The following is a 24,016-nucleotide window of genomic DNA, read 5'->3' as shown; positions in this document are numbered from 1 at the left end:
AGCAGGGAACTGGATCAAAAGTGGAGCAGCCAGGACTTGAACTGGTGCCCTTATAAAATGCAGGCATCGCAAGTGGCAGTTTAACCTGCTGCATCACAACACTGACCCCAACTAGCCCTGTCTTGAGGATCTTATCACTCTCATTGGATGCTTTAATCCATGTTCTCATACCTATATTATTACTTCATAATTCTTATGTTTAAAAATATGGAAATAGGGCCAGCGCTACAGCTCAATAGGCTAATCCTCCACCTAGCGGCGCCAGCACACCGGGTTCTAGTTCCGGTCGGGGCGCTGGATTCTTTCCCGGTTGCCCCTCTTCCAGGCCAGCTCTCTGCTGTGGCCCGGGAAGGCAGTGGAGGATGGCCCAAGTGCTTGGACCCTGCACCCCATGGGAGACCAGGAGAAGCACCTGGCTCCTGCCTTCGGATCACTGCGGTGCGCCGGCCGCAGCGCGCCAGCCGTGGCGGCCATTGGAGGGTGAACCAACGGCAAAAAGGAAGACCTTTCTCTCTGTCTCTCTCTCTCTCACTATCCACTGTGCCTGTCCAAAAAAAAAAAAAAAAATATATATATATATATGGAAATAGAAAAATAATGCTGTATACTCTTCCTCAGTTTCAGTGTGTATGCATCCAACCCTATGATAATTTCTTTATAGTCAGTAGTATTTACAACAGCAACAATCAAGCTATTAACTCTGTTGCTGTCCCTCTCCTTTGTTAGTATTACGTTAACCCTGAGTCACTTTTGCTCAGCCTTACAGTTTCATCTATGTTGGGGGTCAGTCCATTTAACAGACAAGGCACCCTCAACAAGACATTTTAAATAATTTGAACAGGACTACATTTGTCTAAAATGCTTAAAACCAAGGATGCTGGCTTTAAGCTGGTTTTGGCGTGTGTCACAGTAAGGTAAGCCTCCGCCTGTAGCGCCGGCATTCCATATGGGTGCCGGTTTGTGTCCTAGCTGCTCATTTCCAATCCAGCTCTCTACTATGGCCTGGGAAAGCAATGGAGGGTGGCCCAAGTGCTTGGGCCCCTGCACCTGCATGGAAAGCCAGGAAGAAGCTCCTAGCACCTGGTTTCAGATTAGCCCAGCTCTGACCATTGAGGCCATTTGGGGAGTGAACCAGCAGATGGAAGACCTTTATCTCTGTCTCACCCTCTCTCTCTCTGTAATTCTACCTCTCAAATAAATAAATAAAACCTTAAAAAAAAAAAAAAAGGGAAATTAGGCTGGCACCGCGGCTCAATAGGCTAATCCTCCACCTTGTGGTGCCGGCACACCGGGTTCTAGTCCCGGTTGGGGTGCCAGATTCTGTCCCAGTTGCTCCTCTTCCAGGCCAGCTCTCTGCTGTGGTCTGGAAATGCAGTGGAGGATGGCCCAAGTACTTGGGCCCTGTACCCGCATGGGAGACCAGGAGAAGCACCTGGCTTTGGATCAGCGTGGTGCACCGGCTGCAGTGCTCCGGCCACGGCGGCCATTGGAGGGTGAACCAACAGCAAAGGAAGACCTTTCTCTCTGTTTCTCTCTCACTGTCCACTCTGCCTGTCAAAAAAAAAAAAAAAAAAAAAAAATTTAAAATGAGCAGTTGCTTCTTCAAAAAAAAAAAAACCTCATGTTAAAGGAAATCACTAACATTCGATTAAACATCAGCAAATAATTGTGAAATATTTACATAAATATTTATTGAAAGGCCAAAAGAAATCCTCTGATAATAATTCCCATTACTACAATCAATATTAAAAAGGTCTTCCATTCCTACTTTTGAAATTGCACCTGCTTTTCCATGGGTTATGGTTTTGTAGTTGCTTATCTGTGATTTCTGATCTTTAAATCCTAACTAACCGTTAAATTTGGGAGGAAAACATCTTTTTGATTGATAGTCCTTTTGGTCTCGGAGAATACCTATAAACAAAGTTCTGCTCACCCACTAATGCCGTGCTTTCCCCCTTTTGCAAACTGCAAAAATATATTTAAGCAAATACTTGAACATAAAAAGAAAATAGGACTAAAAACAGTAGTTAACTGTGAGTGAGTAAATCACTAGCATTTGACATTAGCTCTGAGCTTTAGGACAGCCAGTATTACCCTGATTATCATACCAGGATAAGAAGAATTCTTCAAAGGAAATGAAATATTACCTGGTATTGAATTTTTAAAATATTCTTAATTTAAAAGCAAGAACCTTCACTGTAAACACTTAAGAAGAATAAATGCAACAGAATTTCTAAAAATCTCATCTATGATATCATTCAGCATTAACTATTTCTAACATTTAGTTGTAAAGCTTTCCAATGATTTTTAGGCATGAAAATAATTGTCAATTGAATTTATGTTGCCCAGCCTGCTCTTTTCACTAACAGTGAAATCAGTGTATCAGACATTTTTTCCATCATTATTAAATAGTATATAAACATAGAATTCCTACAGATTTCTCAAAGGAATTTCACAATTAATGACACATTTAATAATACAATGCACACTTAAAGAAGGAAACCAATATTTGCTGTGTACCAATTATTGTACAAACCTTATTTTCATGTTTAGCTGAGGTTGACAATTAAAATTAAAGATTGGATTTTTATTAACAGATATTCCTTCTAGTACCTTTGAAATGTGGCTGACTTTATAAACTTTCATCTCAGTTTTTAGGAACATCCTTGTTACAGGTGTTAGATAGCTTAGCATTTTTAGGAAGAGGAGAAACGCTAAAATATCTGAGCCTTAATTATAAGGCCTTAACTAAATTCCTAACAAGTCTCAGTAAAATGTGTGTTCCCTCATCTAAATGTACTATGTGCCCATGACTAGGCTCGGAAAAGTCTCTCTGCTTTCTTGAAAGCTTAGAAAGAACTTAAATATCCTCCAGCCTTATAGCCTGACATTAGTTACCTGACATCGGGGAACAGAAAGTAAGCACATTGTCCATCAGTCCTTTTATTTAGCTCACAGAAACAACGTCCAACTTACAGACAGAAAGGAAATAGGACAAAACGGAGGAAGCCAGGTGAGATCATGGTTCTTAAACTCCAGTGTGCAAAATAATCACGAGAATAGATGGGTGCTGGGCCCCATCTCTATAGGTTCTGGTTCAATAAATCAGGAATAAGACCCAGGAATGCAAATATCCTCATTGTCCCATTCAGATGTTCTGTAGGGAATTCCTTATTTAGTCTTCCTTGAAATTATTTTTCTGATTCCTGAAATCACACAAATTTCTCTTCCTCAAATTTGCATTTAAGCCTCCTCTAGGGCTTATGACACTGTGAGAGGTTTGAGTAAACTCATAAAATCAGCTTGGTGTATCAGTTTTGTGCAAAGGCTTGAGAGAGGAGAAACTTAATGCTAAAAATGATACATGAAGCAGAATGCAAAATTCACATTAATTTTTAAAATAAACCAGGGATTTCAAAGAAATTTCCTAATTAGGTCTATATTCTTTAGTTCCAGGGGTTTACATTTACCTTCCTTTCACTGTCCTAGGGCACCTATATAGAATATTTTAATTAGGATGACTTACATATAATGTAAGTTATAAATCCATGAAAGATGCTGATATAAACAGCTAGTGGAGTAGGAAGAACAAAGTACCTTTTTAAACAGAATTGATGATTGAATCATAATTCTTTAAGCATTCTCTTATTTAGAAAAGCATTTCTATGTTGCAGATGAACTGTCTCATGGTGTTGAGCCTGAGCCATCTCAGGTGCCAGATCACAGTTCTAGAGACCATCAGCAAGGTAAGCCCCCTTTTCTTACCACTCTAACCACTAAGACAACCTCAAGCTCTGGTCCATATGCCAATGAGATAAGGAAAACAACTGATGATTCCATATCTAAAGTCCTAGACTGGTTTAACAGAAGTTCTCATTCTGATGGCAATAAGTCATCCTTCCAATATCCCCAAGGAAAGGAGTCCAAACTAAAAACAGACTCGGAATCACAAGTTGCTATTTCCATGGTGGCAGATGACACTGGTCTAAAAGAAAATGACTCCAAGACCCTGCCATCCACTAAAGTTGGCTTGAAGCCTGTGAATTCTGATTCAACATTCCAGGTAGAGCGAGATATGTTGCCTTCTGGAAATTGCCATGATAATCATGTGAATATCAAATTGAACTCTATAAATTTCCCTCAACAAGGCACCCCAAAGGAAGGCCCAGTTGTATTGCAACCATTTGAAATCTATGACATCCCTGGTCAAGCGAGTAAAAATATGGACTATAGCCAAGGTTCAGGAAGCATGGAAGAAGGAAATGGAATATTTTCCCCAACCAGTAACTATTCATACAGTGTTCACAAGGGATCCAAATCAGAAGCCCAAGTTCCACACAACAGTAATGTTGGCAGCTTGGGAGAGGAAGACCCCCATCTTTGTGTTCATGAAAAAAATAGAGGAAATGCAGAAGTGAATTTTGACCCTTCAATAACTGTCCAAGAATCAAGATTGAAAGACAACATGAAAGCTGAGAGAAAGAACAAAGAAGCAAATGCTTCTACCCCGAGAGCTTCCTTAGAGCCGAGGAATACTGCACTGCCACCTGAGGCTGCTAATGATGGATCCTCTTGGAAGAAGCCTGAGGTTCAATTACAAAAAGAAGCTGGTGGCGTTCCCCAGAACCAAGTGCTAAGAGAGAGATACAAAAGAGTGAGTGACAGAATATCCTTTTGGGAAGGAGAGACAGCTACTGCTAAATTAACTCCTAAAGAACCCACATCGTCATTTAATCAGAAACAACCCTCTACTAAAGCATCCCAGGCTGCGATGTCCCAGAGTGCTTCCACGGGCACTTTATCTACAAGCCAGAATGAATATAATAAGTTCACTGCCAGAAAAATCATTTTAGATGAGGATGATCAAGCATCCCACTTCCCTAGCTTTTATTCCTCAAATAAACCTAAAGAGAGCAGGTTCCAAAGATCAGATCCATCCAAAATCCATCCTGCAGCTGACCACTCAGATAAAGTGTCTCTGTTTCAGAATAAGATAGATGCACCTAAACAAGGATTGCCACTGGAAGACAGTTCACACTCTATAAGATCCATTACTTCATCAGCACCGCCACATTCCACAAATGTTGGAAATGAAAAATACACTTCTTTGGAGAAAGACAGATCTCTAATTGGTGAATCAAATACCAACTTTAAGGTTGTGTCCCTGAAAGAAAGAATAGATGAACCCAGTGCAGAACATGTCTATAATCACTCTCAATTTGAGAATCTGAAAAAGTTTTGGGACTTAGGAGCTAATCCAAACTATAAAGATAATGATGAGAAGAATGCTACCACTATAAACCAAAAGCATTCTCTGCCTTCTAATAGCCAGCAACTCAAGGAATCCAATAGCATTAAGTCATCAGAGGAAAATACCCATGAAGTAGAGGCACTTCTGAGTCAAAAAAAAGTTAGGACAAGAGAGGAAATGGAGAAATTTAATTCAAAGTACAAATTCCAGGTGCTACCAGATGAAACCATATTTTCATTGGGACTACCCAGGGAATCCACTGATCAGTTGTCGAGAAATGAATCATCAAAGGAAAATGTGGAAAAGAATTTGGAAGGATATGTTACCCCAGTGTTCAAGAAAGAAGAGGATTACTCAGGTCAAGATATTCAAGAATCCATTGTGAAAACAAGTGTTGTTTCTAAAGACTACAAAGATACTTTTAATGACAGCTTACAGAAGCTGCTTTCAGAAGCTTCATCACCAGCGATTCAGCCTTCTAGTGAAAAAATTCATGGAAAACAAGTGCTCAAACTAGATGTTTCTCAAAATAGAACATGGCCTCAGAAGACAGATTTTGCTGATACTGAAAAAGAAGACAAAGAACCTAAGGTCACTGATGAGCATGTGGACAAAACAGTAGCCCCTACAAAGTTCAACCAGAACACCTTAACTGCCAGACTTGACAAACTCTTGAAGGAAACAACTGGAACTTCACTTTCTCCCTTGCAAACCAACTTGGACCCCGTTACCACTAGCACAAACTCTGAGCCTGCTGAGGGTAGATTTTTTGAAAAAGGGATAGAACAGAGTGACAACACTTCAGCCCATCAAGGAGAAATAATAGCTCCTTATCCAGAGAGGGATGAAGCTTCAGGAAACACAGCTTTTGCTCTGAAAACTGAAAGTGGTGAGTGCCAGCTCAACACGGAGAACTTACTTCAAATGGCTGCAGAACTTTCTCATCCGTTGGACCAGCCTTCCCATCTCCACAGAAAGGGTTCTTTGGGGAATGTGGACAATTCTCCCCAAGACAGGCCTTTGTCTTGGGTTACTTATCTTGCTCCCCAGGATAAGGCACTGCCTTCTCCAAGGGAAATTTCAGAGACTATAGAGAAAGTTGTTCTTCCACCCAAACCTGCATCAGATAATGTAAATGCTGCATTACAGAAGCTAGTTACAGAATCTTGGTTGAGTTATCCAGCTGGGAGGGAAGCAGGTCCTAGAGAAGTGAAAGAATTTTCTGAAGGAGTACAGGCAGCAGGTTACCCCCCAAATTCCCAGGCAGTGATCCCACTGTGGGCTACAGTGGACACCATATTTCCTGAGAAGGCTTTTTATTCCTTTAATGTAGGTCCTGATAAAATTCATGAAGTTAGATCTTGTTTAGCCACCCCAGTGTCTCTATCAGAACAGACCCCTAGGTCATCTGCTTCTACTGATCCTCAGAATGGCAAGGAGCTACCCTGGGAAGTGGCAGAAATTGTGAGGGAAACAATTATTCAACCCAGGTCAGAGTTCCTTGAATTCAGTGCTGGATTAGAAAAACTTATGAAGGAAACAATTAACACCTCCTCTTCAAAATGTGAAAATGATTCAGGGACTCTTTTCCCAGCCAAAGTAACAGATAGTACGAAGGTGCCCAAGCAACTTACTCCTGAATTCCATCTTGAGGAAATAAAAGAAACAGTAGAAAAGGCTGAGGCTCCCTCAGTAACTGAGAGTGCTTTTGATACTGGTTTTGAGAAACTTCTTACAGAATCCTCTCAAGTTCCTCCCGACTGGCTCCAGGTGTCAGAGAAGGAAGACACTCCTAACAAGGAGCTCTCACAGTCAGAACAGGCCGGGTCCTTGGGGGCAGTTCTGCATTTATACCAGGCAGCTGCAGAGGCCTCTGGCATGAGGGTTAACAGTAATGGTTTGGAATCTCAAGTCAACCACTGTGATAAAGTGTTGGGAGGAGAAGAAGCTGTGACTGATTTATTGATAGATCTTTGTGGCTCTGAAAGTGGGAGTGAGAACCCCAGAATCCCACAACTCTATGTGGACCATGACATTGGGGCCACTAAAACTATAAAACCCCCAGAAGACAGGGACAGTGAAAATGAGGTTGCAGGGGCTTTTCAGAAACTTGGTTGTGAAGAATCTCTTGAAGCAATTAGTCAACCTGTTCTCCTGAAAAAGAAAGACAACCCTACCAATACAAGCAGAGTTGAGTTGATTCTGGCATCACCATGTAAGAGACAAGAGGAAGAAAAAGAAGGCTTCTCTGACTCAGATTTTTCAGAGGGAAACACCGGTTCTAATGCTGAAAGCTATAGAAATTCCTCCAGTGAGCACTGTGTTATTTTTGTCCCATAATGAGTATGCTTTATGGAATGCTGAATTAAAGGGTACTTTTTAAAAATTGATATTAATCTGATAATCCCAAATGGTGCTAAATTCTTTTTGTCACTTAGTCCTCCCAAGCCTTTCTTAACAGCAAAAACAAAAAATTTCGTTTATATTCTCTAGTCAAATAAATTACATAGAAACAGCTTTATTGCAAGGCTGTGTTTTGGTGTCTGACCTTCTGATTAACCTGCCTTTATAATGTTTAGACTTCAAAAATATGTTTTAAATAAATGTTTGGATATAGAAATTATGTTTAAAACCTTTAAGTCGGTTTTTTCCTCTTGGAAGTAGAATTTCTTAATTGACAATCCTCATAAAAGTCTCTAGTAAGGTTTGTGGCAAGAAAATGACACAAATGGGCACAAAGTTCCCATTTAGAAGCAGTATTTTAGTACAATGGTGGCTAAACACCCAGGACAAAGTGCGAGTTTAGAACTTTCCTTCCCCTCAGATTCCTTGTGCATTGGTATTTTTTATTGCATCTCTCTCCTTTCAGTTATCTGCAGAATTTTCCCATTCTAGAATATGACTCTGGTCAGATGGAATCACCTATTTCCATCTAAAGGCATTGCCTGGCTTACCGCATTTCTTTGGCTTCAGTTTTGGCTAAGTTGATGAAGATCTTAATCATCTCAGTGGGCTTGGGGTACTGGTTGCAGCCCACATATAATCATGGGAACTCTCTCGTTTTGCTATTCTGATCAATACTTGGTAACACTTGTGTGTTTTAGCAGAGAAACTCCAGAGCAAATAGGAATGAAAAGCTAACTGGTTAGAACGATGAAAGGATACAGGTGTTCTCTGCCTGGGGCATTTTAACTAAAGTTGCACAATAACTGGTGACCACCTTCCTTGTAGTTTCTTTCTTTCTTTCTTTCTTCCTTTCTTTTTTCAATTTATTTGTTGCAAAGGCAGAGTTACAGGGTCGGGGGGGGGGGAGAGAGAGAAGAGAGAGAGAGAGAGAGAGAGAGATCTTCCATTCCCTAGTTCACTCCACAAATGGCTGCAATGGCTAGGGAGGATCCAGACCAAAGCCAAGAACTCCATCTGGATCTCCCACATCTGGGGAAGATCTGTCCAAGTACTTGGGGCATTTTCTGCTATTGTCCCAGATACATTAGCAGAGAGCTGAATCAGAAGTGGAGCAGCTGGGACTCTAACCAGTGCTCATGTGGGATGCTGGTGTTGCAGACAGTGGCTTAACCCACTGCAGCACAGTAGTAGCCTCTTCCTTGTACTTTAATAGACTATAGTCTCAATGAAAATATGAGTATATAAGTGTTACAGAGTAACTGACTTGTGAGGTTTGGGTTCCTTTGTAAGTAGCTATAGGGTCAGTTTAAAATTTTTTTTTTTTTAGTTTGTGTGTTTTTATTTGAAAGAAAGACAGACACAGAAGACACATGGAGGGCCAGTGTTGCAGTGTAGCAGGTAAAGCTGCTACTTGGGATGCTGGCATCTCACATGGATGCTGGATCGAGTCCCAGCTGCTCCACTTCTAATTCAGCTCTCTGCTAATGTGCCTGGGAAAGCAGTGGAAAATGGTTCAAGTGCTTGGGCCCCTGCATTCATGTGGAACACACAGAAGAAGCTCTTAGCTCCTGGCTTTGGCCTGGCCCAGTCCTGGCTGTTGCAGCCATTTGGGGAGTGAGCCAGTGGATTGAAGACATCCCCCAACCCGTCTCTCTAACTCTGCCTTTCAAATAAATAAATCTTAGCAGTGGAAGATGGCTCAAGTCCCTGGACCCCTGCACCCACGTGAGAGACCCAGAGGTAGCTCCTGGCTCCTGACTCCAGATTGGTGGAGCTCCGGCTGTTGAGGCCATCTGGGGAGTGAACCAGTGGATAGAAGACCTTTCTCTCTCTCTCTCTGCCTCTCCTTCTCTCTGTGTGTAATTCTGACTTTTAAATAAATAAATCTTAAAAAAAAAAACTTTGGAAAAAGCTGATATATCATGCATGTGATTAGCATGTTAAAATCTCTGAGCAGGTCTGCAGTAGGAAGCCTTTTAAATTTGAAGAAAGAGCACCCAAAATCCAATTTGTCTTAGAATCCTTTTCCTGTGGAATGCATAGTAACATTAGACAGAATTGGAATGCACTTCAGGAAATTATCATCTAGGGAAGAGGTTCTTAAATTCAATGATTAATTAATTGAATCATTTGTTGACTCAGTAAATATTTTTGAAGTGACTATCGCCAGTCACTATTCTAGGCTCTGAGAATCCAACAATAATAAATGGCAGTACTCAGGCCAGGCCTTATTCTTTTAAAAAAGATTTGTTTTATTTACTTGAAAGGTAGGGTTATAGAGAGAGGTAGAGACAGAGAGAGAGGTCTTCCATCCACTGGTTCACTCCCCAGATGACCGCAACAGCCAGAGCTGCACTGGTCTGAAGTCAGGAGCCAGGAGCTTCCTCCTGGTCTTCCACGTGGGTGCAGGGGCCCAAGGACTTGGGCCATCTTCTACTGCTTTCCCAGGCCACAGCAGAGAGCTGGATCGGAAGAGAAGCAGCTGGGACTAGAACTGGCACCCATATGGGATGCTGGTGTTTCAGGCCAGGGCATTAACCTGCTGTGCCACAGCACCAACCCCCAGGCCTTATTCTTGATCATGTTTTCACTGTCAAAATGGAGAGATTAAGGATTATTTGGGGAATTTTTTTGTACAGTTGGATGTATTTAATTTAAGGACTAGTCTTATTTTGAGATTGTGCACTCTTTTTTTTCCCTCTCTGTCTTGATTCTGAAATGTCTTTCCTTTTATAAAATTGAGCCATTAGTAAGTGATAGAATTCCTCCCTTTTAAATTAACCTAGCTGGGATGGGTGTTTTGGTGTAGGAGGTTAAGCTGCCACTTGGGTTGCCTGCATCCTACATGGGAGTGCCTGGTTCAAGTTTCAGCTATTTTGTTTCTCATCCAGCTTTCTGTAAACGCAGCAGATGATGGCTTAAGCTCTTGAATCCCTGTATTCTACATGGGACACCTGAGTGGAGTACCTGACTCCTGGCTTTGGCTTGGCCCAGCCCTGGTTTTTGTGGGTATTTAAGGAATAAACCAGTAGATCTAAGTTATCTCTTTCTCTGCCTTTCAAATAAATAAATTAAATTAAATGAACTAATTAAGTAAAAAGTTGACTGCTCCATGTTATTTCTCAGCATTTTTTCTTTAAAGATTTATTTATTTGAAAGTCAGAGTTACAGAGAGGCAGAAGCAGAGAGAGAGAGAGAGAGAGAGAGGTCTTCCATCCACTGGTTCACTCCCCAGATGGCTGCAATGGCTGGAGCTGTGCCCATCCGAAGCCAGGAGCTTCTTCTGAGTCTCCAATGTGGGTGCAGGGGTCCAATGACTTGGGCCATCTTTTACTGCTTTCCCAGGCCATAGCAGAGAGCTGGGTTGGAAGTGGAACAGCCAGGACTTGAACCGGCACCCACATGGTATGCCAGCACTGCAAGTGATGGCTTTACCCACTATGCCACAGCTTTGGCCCCTGAGTGTGATAATCTTTTTATGTGGTTTGTGTTTGCAAATATTTCCTCAATAGGGAAATTTTTGTTTTGTTTTTAAAGATTTACTTATTTATCTTAAAGATAGAGTTACAGAGAGAAAAGAGATTTTTCCATCCACTGGTTCACTCCCCAAATGATCACAGTGGCTGGAGCTGGGCCAATTGCAAGTCCAGAGCCAGGAGCTTCATCCAGGTTTCCCACATGTGTACAGGGGCCCAAGCACTTGGGCCATCCTTTGCTGCCTTCCCAGGAACATTAGCAGGGAGGTGGATTGGAAGTGGAGCAGCTGGGACGCAAACCATGCCCATATGTGATGTGGGCACTACAGGCATTGGCTTTACCTGCTATGCCACAGCACCAGCCCCAAAAAATTTTTTTGAAGGTTTTTTTTTTTTTTTTTTGAAAGGAAGAGTTAAAGAGAGAGAAAGGGAGAGACAGAGAAATCTTCCTCCATTCACTGTTCACTCCCCAAATCACCTCAATGGCTAGGGCTGGGACAAGCATAAGCCAGGAGCTTGAAACTCCTTCTGGATCTCCCATGTGGTTGGCAGGGGACAAAGCACTTGGGACATCATCTGCTGATTTCACATGTACATTAGCAGGGAAACTATTGAAAGCGGAGCAGCTGGGACTCAGTCATAGGGGATGCTTGCCTTACGGGCAGCAGCTTAACCCTCTGTGCTGCAACACTGGCCCCAGGAAAAATTTTTTAAATTGTCATATTAACAGTAGAGAAATATTATTTTCTTCTGTGGAGTAAGTGCTTGTTAGAGTACATAAAGGTAGTGAGGCTTATGACATTTTCTTTTCACCTATTTCAATGTCCATTGGTTATTAAAAGAATCTCTTTTTTGGTATCGTGCAGTGTTCATCAATTTTGTCTTGTAACAGGTTCAGAAGAAGAACCCAGTCCTGTTTTGAAAACTTTGGAAAGGAGTGCTGCTAGGAAAATGCCTTCCAAAAGTCTAGAAGACATTTCATCAGATTCATCAAGTGAGAATCAAGTTTGCCCCACTGTTCATGTACCACCTAAGCTTACAAATGCCTATGTGCTCGTCTGTGGCCTCACTGCATGCTACTGTGCACTGAACCCACTATGTGGAGGGGGTTAATGGATGAGAATAACCTGTCCTAAGTGTGCTAAAGTGGCTTACCCTAAAATGGCTGGCACTTTGCTTTAAAATCATGTGTGAGGTTTGGTACTAGAACACGAGGTTTCTTAGACTCATAGAATCCCAATTCGAGTGTTTATTCGAGTACATTGAGTTTTAAAGGATTGCGGTAGACAGTAAGACTGGTGGAACAGGCAATAGCTAACATCTATTGAATTTTATATACCAAAACTTGGCTAAGAACTTTGTATTTTCTCATTTAATCAGCATAAGCAACTCTGAGATGAATTACTCTCCCCACTTTACAAGTGAAGAACATACAGCTCAGGGAGGTGAATCACCTGCTTAGTATCACATAGCAGACCTGGAGTTCAGCATCAACAAACTGTTCTTCAGAGCATCTCTGAAGTAGCCATGTTATTATGACTGTGTTGGATAGTTGATGAATTTTACATGATATGGAATTGAATTAGTCCCTGGCTTTAAGAATTTTCCTTTCTCTTTTAGCCTTCCTTTTCTATTCCCACACTTCATTTAGGTACTGGAATTGTAAGCCCCAATACTTCCTAATGTGAATACTTGTTTCCCACTGTTTGCTGCTTTAATTGGTGAAGGATTTCTTCAGTACTAACAGAAAGCATAATGTATATAGAGACGTATATGCCAGTTGAATAGACTTAGAAACCATGAATTCTAGGTGTTTTACCATTTTGAGTTTTCATTTATTTATTTGAGAGGTAGAGTTAGAGAGAGAGAGAGGGAAAGACAGAGAGAAAGGTCTTCTATTTGCTGATTGACTCCCCAAATGGCTGCAATGGCTGGAGCTGAGCCTATCCAAAGCCTGGAGCCAGGAATTTCTTCCAGGAGTCCCATGCGGGTGCAAGGGCCCAAGCACTTGAGCCATCTTCTACTGCTTTCCCAGGCTAGCAGAAAGCTGGATCTGAAAAGGAACAGCTGGGACATGAATTGGCACCCATATGGGATGCTGGGGCCACAGGTGGTGGTTTAGTCTGCTATGCCATAGCTCTGGCCCCACTCTTGCTATTTTGAAACTAAAATGTTCCCCTGGGGTTGCAGATAATCATAAGAAAATTTATTCAGTGAAAGTTAACCACTGCCAAACTCTTATGACTAATAACTGACCATTATCAGGTTTAGAAAAATTTTATGCATCTGTAATTGAGATTAAGAAGTCAGAGTTTTAAAAGAAAAAGAATCACTACACTGAACTATTTTTCAATTTCAGAGATTCCCTGCATTCTGAAGACTGAATTCCCAATTTAGGACACAGTCCTAACCCTCTGAAGGTTCTTGGAATCGTAGGGTAGGAAGGGACCTTGGAGGTGATCCATTTCAAACGCCCTCCAGTACTAGAATTCTCTCTAAATCCTCCTCAACAGGTGGCCAATCCCCACATCTGCCTGAGTGATTCCAGAGAAGGCAAGTCTAAGCCTTTGTCTGATAGCCCTGATTGTTCTTCCTTGTATTGGTGACAGATCCTGAGGGGAAAAAAATAACCTCAGCAACAATTGTCCAATTTAGCAAAGCTCTTGCCTGTGAAGCATAGGGATACTTCCATGCTGCAGCTTTGAAATACTCAGGGATATGAAGGGTTAAAAGAAAATCGCCATCAGCTGACAGGTTTTCCTGCACTCTCCCTTCCAAATACCGATGCCCACTCTCACACTAGCCTGCCAAGATTCCACTTAGCAGCTGGTCCCCAGTTACATCTCTTCAGTTGACTTCCCAAGCAAGTAAACTCCTAGAGGCGTATACAAGCGGTGATGCACATACACAAATATTTGTTAATGACCATAGGTTGGGGAAGGTGTTAGTCATGGCTAGCATCCTACTCTTTCCAGAAGAATAGAGAGGCTGTTGCAGCCCCGTGCTTTTTCCTGCTGCTGGAAGATTGCTTGCTCTGAGCTAACCCTCTAACCCTTGGGAGTCAGTGTGCAGCCGTGTGCTGATGTGAGCTGCATCAGAGCTGAAATGGGAGCTCCTGCTATGGCACTGGCTCAAGTAGCTAATCTAAAGAGAAAGTATTTGGGGGAAGACATCTTGGTTGCACCCCTCACTGCATTTTGACTAATTGCTTCCAACTCCGGAGCTTCCAGGGACAATTTCATTGTTCTTCTCTCTCCAAGGGTCAGCCATGTTAACCATTTGTTAATTTCTCCTGAACAGACCAAGCAAAAGTAGATAATCTGCCAGAAGAATTAGTACGTAGTGCTGGAGATGGTAAATATCTTTATGTATTTGCATGTCTTTCTGTGTATTAAGTTCTGGGGTGAATTGGGCAGTCAGGGGACACAGCTGTCCGATGAATAAAAGAACCAATTAGTCACTATGTAGCAAATATTTCCTAAGTTGTTATAAATCAGTTCTGACTTGATGCTTTTAATACTGTTTGCATTTCTTAAGGCTTCTGCTGATGATACTGTTGTGAGGATCTTATCAGAGAACCTTGAGATACAAGGATTTCTATAAATAGGAAAATGTATTTCTATGGTTATGAGCTGATTTTTACTCTCTGACTTGCAGAACTCCTTCTGGAGGCAGGAACAGTAGAGTGGTTTCCTGGGTTAAGTTATTCCTGTGTTTGATTTTTATATCTCAGCATTTAGATTTCTCTGGGCATAACTGGTAAAGCCTTCAGTTCAAAGGAAAGGATCCCAGAACAAGGGTGGGGAATCCTGCCTCTGCTTGTGTAAATAACTAAGTATGAACTGAAGGTGAAGTTAGTTGATTCTGAATATTAAAGAGCCAGAAAATCTTGAAGTTTGTCAATAGATAAGGTATTTATTTGGTTCAGTTATAAAATGAATAAGGTAATAATGCCTTAATCGGGGGAGGGATGGAAATGACTTTGATTTTTATACTTCAAAATTTGGGTAAATGTATAATTTATATTTATATGCTGGTTTTTTATGCCAAACTGCCTTTACTGTCATCACAAAAACGTGTACTCACTGAGTTTTCCTGTATCAAACAGCAACAAAGCTCCTCAAAGGTCATTCCTTACTTTTATGTAATAATTTTATCTATTTTATTTTATATTTACAACCTCATTAAAATTGGTGGAGCAAGAATTTTTATCTTCATTTTGTAGACAAGAACAGCTCAGAGAAATCAGGTGACTTCTGAAATCCTGTGGCTAGTCAGTGTGAGGATGGGGAGTAGAATCTTAGCTTGTCACTCCTATTTTCAGTGTTGTGATCTAGGGAATTAAAGGAAAAATGCTGCACATCTCCTATGTTGGATCTTAGACTTGCAGTTGAAAAGGAGACTCTAAAAAGGTCCATGAGGAGTCATGCTGCAGAATGGATGAAAGCTGAAAACTTGTTTGATGCATTCTGCAGTTTCGGTTGTGAAACTGACATTTGAGCTTTACTTTCATGTTTTCTTAATCCTTCTGTTAAAATGGTATTTATTTGTAATGTTGCTCTTCTGAGTAGATCAAAAAGCAGATGAGGAGCCAGATACAAATGAATGCATACCAGGAAGTGAGTAGCAGGATTTTTCTTACAATTGACTTAATAATCCACTGTACACAGTATTGAATATACTGAAATAACTAACCCAATTAATAACACATTTATTACTCATACTAAACTCTTGTAATTTGTAAAACCATTTCATTTTGATTAAGTTTATTATTTCTTTTTTACTACTGTGTCTGTTGAAAGAGTAATTCATGAGTCCTCTGAGGGAGAATTTGCACATATATATGTGTGTGTATGTGTGAATTATTACTGTATATTGTGCTTTTGTTAGTCTTGGCTCTTTGAGTTTTTATATACAATCAAGTTGGCACCTTCTAATTTAACTGCACTTTTATGTTGCAGTATAGTCTTGGATATTGGCTGTCTTATGGCCTCTATGTATGACTATACACATGAAGCAACCAAGAAAGAACTGTAGTTTGACAGCTGGTGTGTCGAATGTATGGTTGTATATACCTCTCTAAGAATCAAGAAAACCAAATTTTATTATATCTAAACTCTAAGGTTTAAAACTGAAATTAAACAGTAAATATTTGATGTAGAAAGTAAGTGTACATCGGAAACTAAGAAATAAATATATCCATCAACTAATCAATGTCCACACCAAGCAAAGATAATGTTTGTTCATTCTTTGTTGTTTAATCTTTAGATTACTTAGCTGTGACTACCGTCTTAAAGACAAATAATGCATTAAAAAGGTGCTGTGGGGCCTAGCAAAAATGTGCACATATGCATGTGTGATTTCTTAGCTTCCCAATTTAAGTTAATTTCATAAATTTAGGCCCCGAGGTATGAAGAAAATGATACACATGTCTGTCCTCAGATCCACAGGACTTTTAGTAATCATTTCCCAACAGCCTTTGGATGTGCTAATAGGCCACTTATTGAGAGTAGCAGCTAAATGAGGGAGCCATTAGATAGAGACACAAAGTGCTGATGAGAGAAGTCAGTGACATCTAGTGTGAAATCTGAAACTTTGCTCATGAGGTCCTTCTGCCAGCCGTAAAGGCGCTGAGCTTTGGCACATGACCTGATGAATTCTCAAGAACTGCCTAGGCAAGAAGACAATCCAGCTTCCAGCCCCTGTGAGTATGTGCTCTCTGGCTGCTGCAGAGGAAACAGGAGTGTGACATGAAAGGGTGTTGGCTAACGAGGCTTTTTCAGTTGCTTTCGAAGTGCTATATGTTTAAATCTCATTCTGCCTTGCTATGTTTTGTTCAACATTTAGCCTGAGAAAGGAAAGTGAAATTTATGAGACTTTAAAAATTTTATGAAAAAATTGGATTACAAGATAATGTGCATTATCCATGAAATTTTTGAAGCCCTCTCGTGCATAGCCATATGCCTATGTATCTATATCTTTGCTTGTGACCTCCTAATAGATCAAGAAAAATAGATTGTATGCTGAAATCTTTTTTAATTAATATTTTCCATAATGACTTGTACTGCTTTTTCACTAGAAGGCGGGAGTGGGGGAAGGGAAGGAAGGAGGGAGAGGGAGAGAGATGGGAGAATGTATGTATATACTTATGTATGTATATACTTGTATATGTGTATGTATGTGTATTTGCCAAAAGATAAAAGCAAATACATGACCAAAACATAAATGACATGTGAGTAGTAAATATAATTGAATTTGACCTTCATAGCATCATTTAACAATATACTTTGTAAATAATAGGGAACAGTGAAATAACAAAAACTTTTTTTCATTTTCATTGGACCATATGGTGGAACCTAAGCTTGCACTGCTACCAATAGAACGCACCTCTGTATACACACATACACATATGGAGAGAATTATTGAAGTGGTGATTAATGTAGACATCATTCTGATTGAGATACCATGAATGTATTTTGATGCAAATTTGACTTTGTGAGCATAAGGTAGATAAGAACTGTTACATGAACAGGCATATATTTAGCTCAAATTTCAATTTTTCCTTTATTAACATTTTTTTCAACTAAGGATGAATTTTGCTAATGGTGAGGGCTGAATGAGTCTTTTGATTACATGTAAAAATAATTTGATTTTTGATTTTAATATATTTCCCCCAATATTTCTTTTGCTGACAAAGCCAAGCCAATATATTAGTATTGTATTCACAATGTAAGTAAAGAGTCTCTATGAGATAATATTTATTCATTCAGAAAATATGTATATGGAAGCTTTTATGTGTCAGGAACTGTTTGTTCTCAGGGCCTTGGAAAATATTAACTCATTCATCATAAGTTCTATGATTCACCATAGATTCACCATAAGAAAAGCTTAAACATAGTGATCCTTAGACAATGAAGAGAATAGTTTTCTAAATAGAGGTGTGCAAATTAGGATTAGAATTCATCATGTGCCTTCTATACATATACTTTCTGTATCAGAAAGAAGATATATGCTATATTTTCATATTAAATACTTAACATGTCCTAACTTGAACTGCTCAAAATTGGCCTTTTGATAATGAAAGTTCTCAGAGTTGACAAGTTTTTAAATAATTTCTATTTTTAAGACTTAATTTTTAAACTATACCCTTTCATAATTCTAAGTGAAAAATACCATCAGAAAAGTAATCCCCATGAACATTATTAAATAAGCAAATGTGCCCTTAGACACTTAATAACCAGGACATTTCTGTTATGAAGTTTTGTACGAATACTCTTAGTGTCTGGATGAAATAGTTTTTCAGCCTGTAGCATGTAAGTACTGTAGACCTATCTCAAGAAGATGAACCAATAAATTATAGACCTTATGTTTCAAAGCTCTGAGGGGAAAAATTAAGTTAAAACCAATTCACATTGATAGTATAATATAATTCAGGTCTAACTCCAGTTCAGTAAGGACTAGTGGCTTTTTTTAATATTTTTATTTATTTATTTTTTTAGGACTAGTGTTTTAAAAACTTTCTATTTTGTATTTGGTTCAACTCCTTGCTAGTTCTCTCTATATATAATTTATAAAAGCTGCATGTTGCTTACCTCATAATCCTATGCATGTAAACTACTGTGCCCTTAACCTTTTTATAGAAACATATTTGTTCATAAATGAAAATGTTTCAACTCATGGCTAATGTTGTCTGGTAATTGTTAAGAATAATTTTGAAATGGAAATGCTGTTTAGTTTCCACAGTGCCTTCACAACCCGATAATCAATTTTCCCACCCTGACAAACTCAAAAGGATGAGCAAGTCTGTTCCAGCATTTCTTCAAGATGAGGCAAGTTTGTCTTTTGTACCTTCAGAAAAATGGAACCAGATAGGTGAATGTGCTCTGCTGAGGTTGATCTATTTGTATTCTGCTGTGGCAGAGACCAGGGAGGTCAGCAGGAATGACCCTTGCCTTCCAAGTCAATGGAGGTAGTGTTGTGGATCCTGGAACAAGGCAAGGCACGTCTCATTTGACTCAAACAGTAACTCTTTTTGATCAGTGAAGTCAAATTGCATAGATTAGGGAACTGGACTTCTGTTTCCAAGTAGGGATAAAATAAGAAATCCAGGTAGAAATATGTTGGCATGAACTACTTTTCTGTAGTTTAGATTTTTCAGTTTAGAGTTGATTTGTAAAAGCTTGCTCTAGGTAGTTTGAAAGCTTTTGTTAAAACAGTAAAGTAATAATGATATGACAGACTTTAAGGAGTTTCTACTGGAATCCACCCACTTTACATATATCATTTGAATTAGTCCTCCAGCAACCCTGGAAGGTAGACATCATAATTATGCACAGATATTACAGGTACAAAATTGAGACTAAGGGAGGGGAATTAACCTCGCTCAGCTAGGAAGGGTTGAACCAGATCTGGAGCCCAGATCTGACTTGAATGATGTTATCCACTATCCCACACTGTCTCAAATGAGAACCTATTACCTACTATTCTTTGAGAATCTAATATATACCAGGCACTTAATACTCATTCTGATGTCCAACTCTTTCTAACTGTATGTGGAAGGTACTATTTTCTTCATTTAAAACAAAAGAGGAAAGAGCCTCAGAGAGGTTAATTAACTTTTCCAAAATCCAACAGCTACTAAAAAGTAGGGCTTTAACTCAAATCCTTTGACATTAATATTCCATATTTTTGCAGTAAGATAGTTAGGAGTTTGAGGTCTGAAATCAGACATTCCAGTCTTGGCTATGATACCAATTTGCTGTGAAATCGAGAGCAAATTTTTCAGCTTCCCTGTCTCTTGTTTCCTAGTACTTACCACGTTAACTTTGGGAAAATCAGTGGAGCAATACAGGGAAAACACACAGCATGGTACCTGGCACATAATCAGTACCTAGTAAATGTTAGCTGCTATTATTGGTGATTTTGATCTGATTCCTTACAGTGACAAAAAAAGTTTTACCCTCAGGCATTCTCCTCACAGAAAGTGAGGACAGCTCTGGGCAACAGATAAATTATATTTCCTTCCACTATCCTGGGCAACCACCTGTCCATTCCTGGGCCTAAAGTTGAACAGTATATGCAAATATTCAGCCTTTGCATATGATTAAGAGCCCATATTATAATTTCCTTTTGAAAGAATCACTCACTCTTTGGAAATAACTCGTCAGCTGGAAGCCAGTGGTAGGTATTCCATAGAGTTCCTGTGGTTCTGTACCTTTGTAGATCTGCTTTGCTCTTGGATAGTCATATGAATGGACCATGTAATTGGGAGACAAATTATGTTGGTTTCTGATCTTTAATTATTTCTTTTCTCTTCAGTTTTAACCTTTATATCAGTTCTAAATCAAGGAGAGTTCCAATCATCTTGGTTTGTATGTCAGGGATACCAGAATTAAACCGTTCATTTTTTGTTTCAAAGTCCATGGGGTTGAACTGAATGATAAAGAAGTGGAGATGAAATCGGGTCTTGTTTTAATTTTCGCTGTCCCTTTGAGACTTAGCATCAGTCACATTTTGGGGGTACCACCTATGTGAAAAACGCTATTCCAAGTCGATAAGACAGAGCCCCATCTTTCCTTAATTCACCAATGGTTTCATGTACTAAGTAGAATGTAGTATATACTGTGATAGAGGGAAGTGGACTGTTAAGCATGTAGACAGAGTGTGGCAGCAGAGACATTTAAAAAGCATGGATTTAGAATTAACCCTTGAGAGAGTATTCTTTTCTTATCCATGTAAGTCATTAATTTTGTTTTTCTTTAACTCCTTTTGTTAATATGCATTAGAATTGGCATCCATTATATTGATGCATAATTGCATGATCCTGGAATATGTTGGCATGAACTAACCACTCTTCCCTAAAGTTGTTTTCTTAACCCCAGAAGCCACTGAATTGCTCCATAAGCTGTCTAACCCCAAAAGGAGCTCATTCTGAATCATGAATTTTTAAAGCTATAACCTTTCAAATTAAATATAATAAAATGTGTTAATGCCACTTTTCTTTCTTGTCCCAGGTAATTATTTCCTGGAGCATATTTAAAATAAGTATCTTCTTGCTATTTTTAAAAAATGTGTTAAAATCTAAAGTGGGTAAAATGTGTGATTTAATATAGTTCCCTGTAGTAACAAAAAAGTTTAATAACACTGTAGAAATGTTAAGGAATGGATTAAAATTATATGTAATCATTATACAAATTATAATAAGTCAATGCAACATTCCTTTTTCCTAGTTTAATAGTGTCTCATATATTGTTTTTTTGTAAAGTTAATACTTTTTGAATATATATATTCAAAGAGCGACAAGAAAACTCTTAATATTGCTTTCTCCTGTGGTGGTTGGGCCCACCTTATAGGTGCCAAAATCTTTTAATTTTTGTAGCTAAGCACTTGCCTCCTCTTTAGGAGGGTCACTGCAGAGCATCTACCCCATCCTGAATCCTATTCCCTGGTGCTTAGTACTAGCATCCTTTGGCCTTGAGAAATGTCATTAATCAATGGGATACCAAGATATCATCTGTGCCTAAACAAATTCTGACCTTGATTCATTCTGAATGTAAACACTATGCCTATTATATGATGTTTTGTAGAGTGATGACAGAGAAACAGATACAGCATCAGAAAGCAGTTACCAGCTCAGCAGACACAAGAAGAGCCCCGGCTCTTTAACCAATCTTAGCAGCTCCTCTGGCATGACGTCCTTGTCTTCTGTATGTAAACAAAGGCTCTGTGTTAATATCTCTCCGCTTCTCTGAACCTCTCTCTGCCACGCTCCTGGTCATTGTAAAATGGCCTCTTAATGTATTTCTCAGACTCCAAGGGCACAAGCATTTTCTCTAATCCATAATTAACTTCTTGCTGGCTAAGTTTCCTTAAAAAAAAAAAAAAAAGTAAGGGGTATATATCCATTATAAATAAATGTATCTTTTTAAATATAAATACTTCAGAAATAAACCTAGATTACCAACAAGATGAATCATTAAATTTTTCTGTGTAAAAGTTGGGATAGCTGTTATAAATTCTGCTTATATCAAATATGCTTTTATATACTGTTTACAGTCACAGCATTATGCTCCTCTTTTTGTCAGCTTGGTTGATAAATGTGCTGATTCACATGAAAGAATAAGAGAGGTAAGAGAGGTGATTCTCGACCTTATAGGAGGATTCAGAACAGGGTTTTTAAAAGGAAAGCTCCTCAAATTTACTTGTTTAGATTTAAGAGAATTGATTTTACATAGAATTTACATTAAATGATATGGTTTGTACATGTAGTATATATGTAGAAATACATATATGTAAATATATCCACATGTACTCACCAAATATTTTTCTGATATACATATATCTCACAAAATATGCTAGACAAATGATAAAGCTGTGCTTAAATTCTTACTAGCCTTGCATTTCTGAAATCTTTTTAAAAAATCTATATAAATTGAGTTTCTGCTGATAATTTAATGGATGCCCTTGGGAAGGCTTTATACTCCCTTCATCAATCATCCATTTTCTACCCTTCCTGACCTCTAAAAGCCCCTGGCTCAATAAGCATTTTCCTACATTCAGTGGGTGGGTAACATGGTAAAATTCCTTTTCAGTGCCTTGGAAATTTGAGCAATGTGTCACTGTGATTTGTGTGCCTGGAGTTTCTCATATCCTCTTTCTTTGGCACTTTAAACACTAAGCATGCTTAAAAATGGAGCTTTGAATGCCATTAGCATAAAATCACCCTGTTTTGAAATGAGCCAACATGCACATAACTTTGCGTTTCACTTTTCATCTGTATCTTTAAGGGGACATTGTTTTGGGCGACAGTAGCCATTTGTTCCATGTCAAGGTATCTGTACTGATATGTCTTGATGCCATATTAAATTAACTGCTTTTACATGTAAGCTAGAGAAATAATGCCAAGCAAGGATTATATCCATGATCCTTGTGCTGGATTCAAGAATGAAATAGAGATGAGTATTGCATGTTTCTGATGCTTTTAGGTGAGTGGCAGTGTAATGAGTGTTTATAGTGGAGACTTCGGAAATCTGGAAGTTAAAGGAAACATTCAGTTTGCAATCGACTATGTGGACTCACTGAAGGAGTTGCATGTTTTTGTGGCCCAGTGTAAGGACTTGGCAGCTGCAGATGTTAAAAGACAACGTTCAGACCCGTAAGTACATTTTGGAGTCAACTAGTTTCTCTTGGTTCTCAAATTATTCATCTTGTAGGAATGGGGAAAGAAAGAACGTAATTAAAGGGAAGGCATGTGGTGACTGTGTTAGAAGGACTGTTTGAGAATTTGGGGGAAATGCTGTTTGATTCACTGCATAAGCTTACTAAATTATGAAAATCACAGACACAAAATGTTTCAACTTGGAAGAAACCTTTAAGGCCATCTTGCCAAGTTCCTTCGTTTTACAGGTAAGGAAGCAAGGTCTAGAAAAAGTGAGTGATTCATATATGTGAGTTCAGGTAGCAGCAAAATGAGGAATGAAGGTTTTAATTCTGGTATCTTTTTACCACATTCTTGAACTTTTTCTAAAATCAGGGACATGTGAGACACTCAGTTCAGTGATATAAAATTATTTAGGAGTCCAGAAATCTAAAGTTTTCATATAAATTATGTCCTAAAGAACTCAAGTACTTATGTTTTCAATCACAGATTTGATGCATTTCAGTTTATTTGCAAAATATGGTATTCTACACTTATCCCAACACAGAAGTTCATTGCTTAATTATTTCGCTGGGACAAGCCCAGTCCTTTAATTCTTATTATGAAAACAACTGGGTTTAAGGTCCTTTTTTTTCTCTTTTACAATGAATATGGCTTAATTAGATGTGTGGTAAGATCAATTTTTGTCAAGAAACTTAAAAAGAGAAAAATACTGCAAGCACCAAA

General features: G+C 39.0%; 1 protein-coding gene across 26 annotated transcripts in view; it reads left to right on the top strand.

Annotated features, from left to right (window-relative positions):
• The window catches only part of SYTL2 (synaptotagmin like 2), a 131,613-nt gene that overhangs the window by 83,451 nt on the left and 24,146 nt on the right, over positions 1-24,016 (top strand). For 5 of the 26 annotated variants that reach the window (XM_008263095.4, XM_070076350.1, XM_051821050.2 and 2 more), the window contains 7 exons: positions 3,675-7,562; positions 12,026-12,127; positions 14,434-14,487; positions 15,705-15,752; positions 18,868-18,962; positions 21,720-21,839; positions 23,118-23,287. In XM_008263095.4, coding sequence (XP_008261317.3) covers positions 3,675-7,562; positions 12,026-12,127; positions 14,434-14,487; positions 15,705-15,752; positions 18,868-18,962; positions 21,720-21,839; positions 23,118-23,287 — 4,477 coding nt within the window. Of the gene's footprint in view, positions 1-3,674; positions 7,563-12,025; positions 12,128-14,433; positions 14,488-15,704; positions 15,753-18,867; positions 18,963-21,719; positions 21,840-21,918; positions 22,261-23,117; positions 23,288-24,016 lie in introns of those variants that run through there. The other 21 variants (XM_051821089.2, XM_051821104.2, XM_070076384.1 and 18 more) reach the window with 13 other exon arrangements.

This window comes from Oryctolagus cuniculus, chromosome 1, assembly GCF_964237555.1.
Source record: "Oryctolagus cuniculus chromosome 1, mOryCun1.1, whole genome shotgun sequence".
Lineage (NCBI taxonomy): Eukaryota > Metazoa > Chordata > Mammalia > Lagomorpha > Leporidae > Oryctolagus > Oryctolagus cuniculus.
Note: the sequence above shows the minus strand (reverse complement) of the source record. Positions and strands in the feature narration are given on the sequence as shown.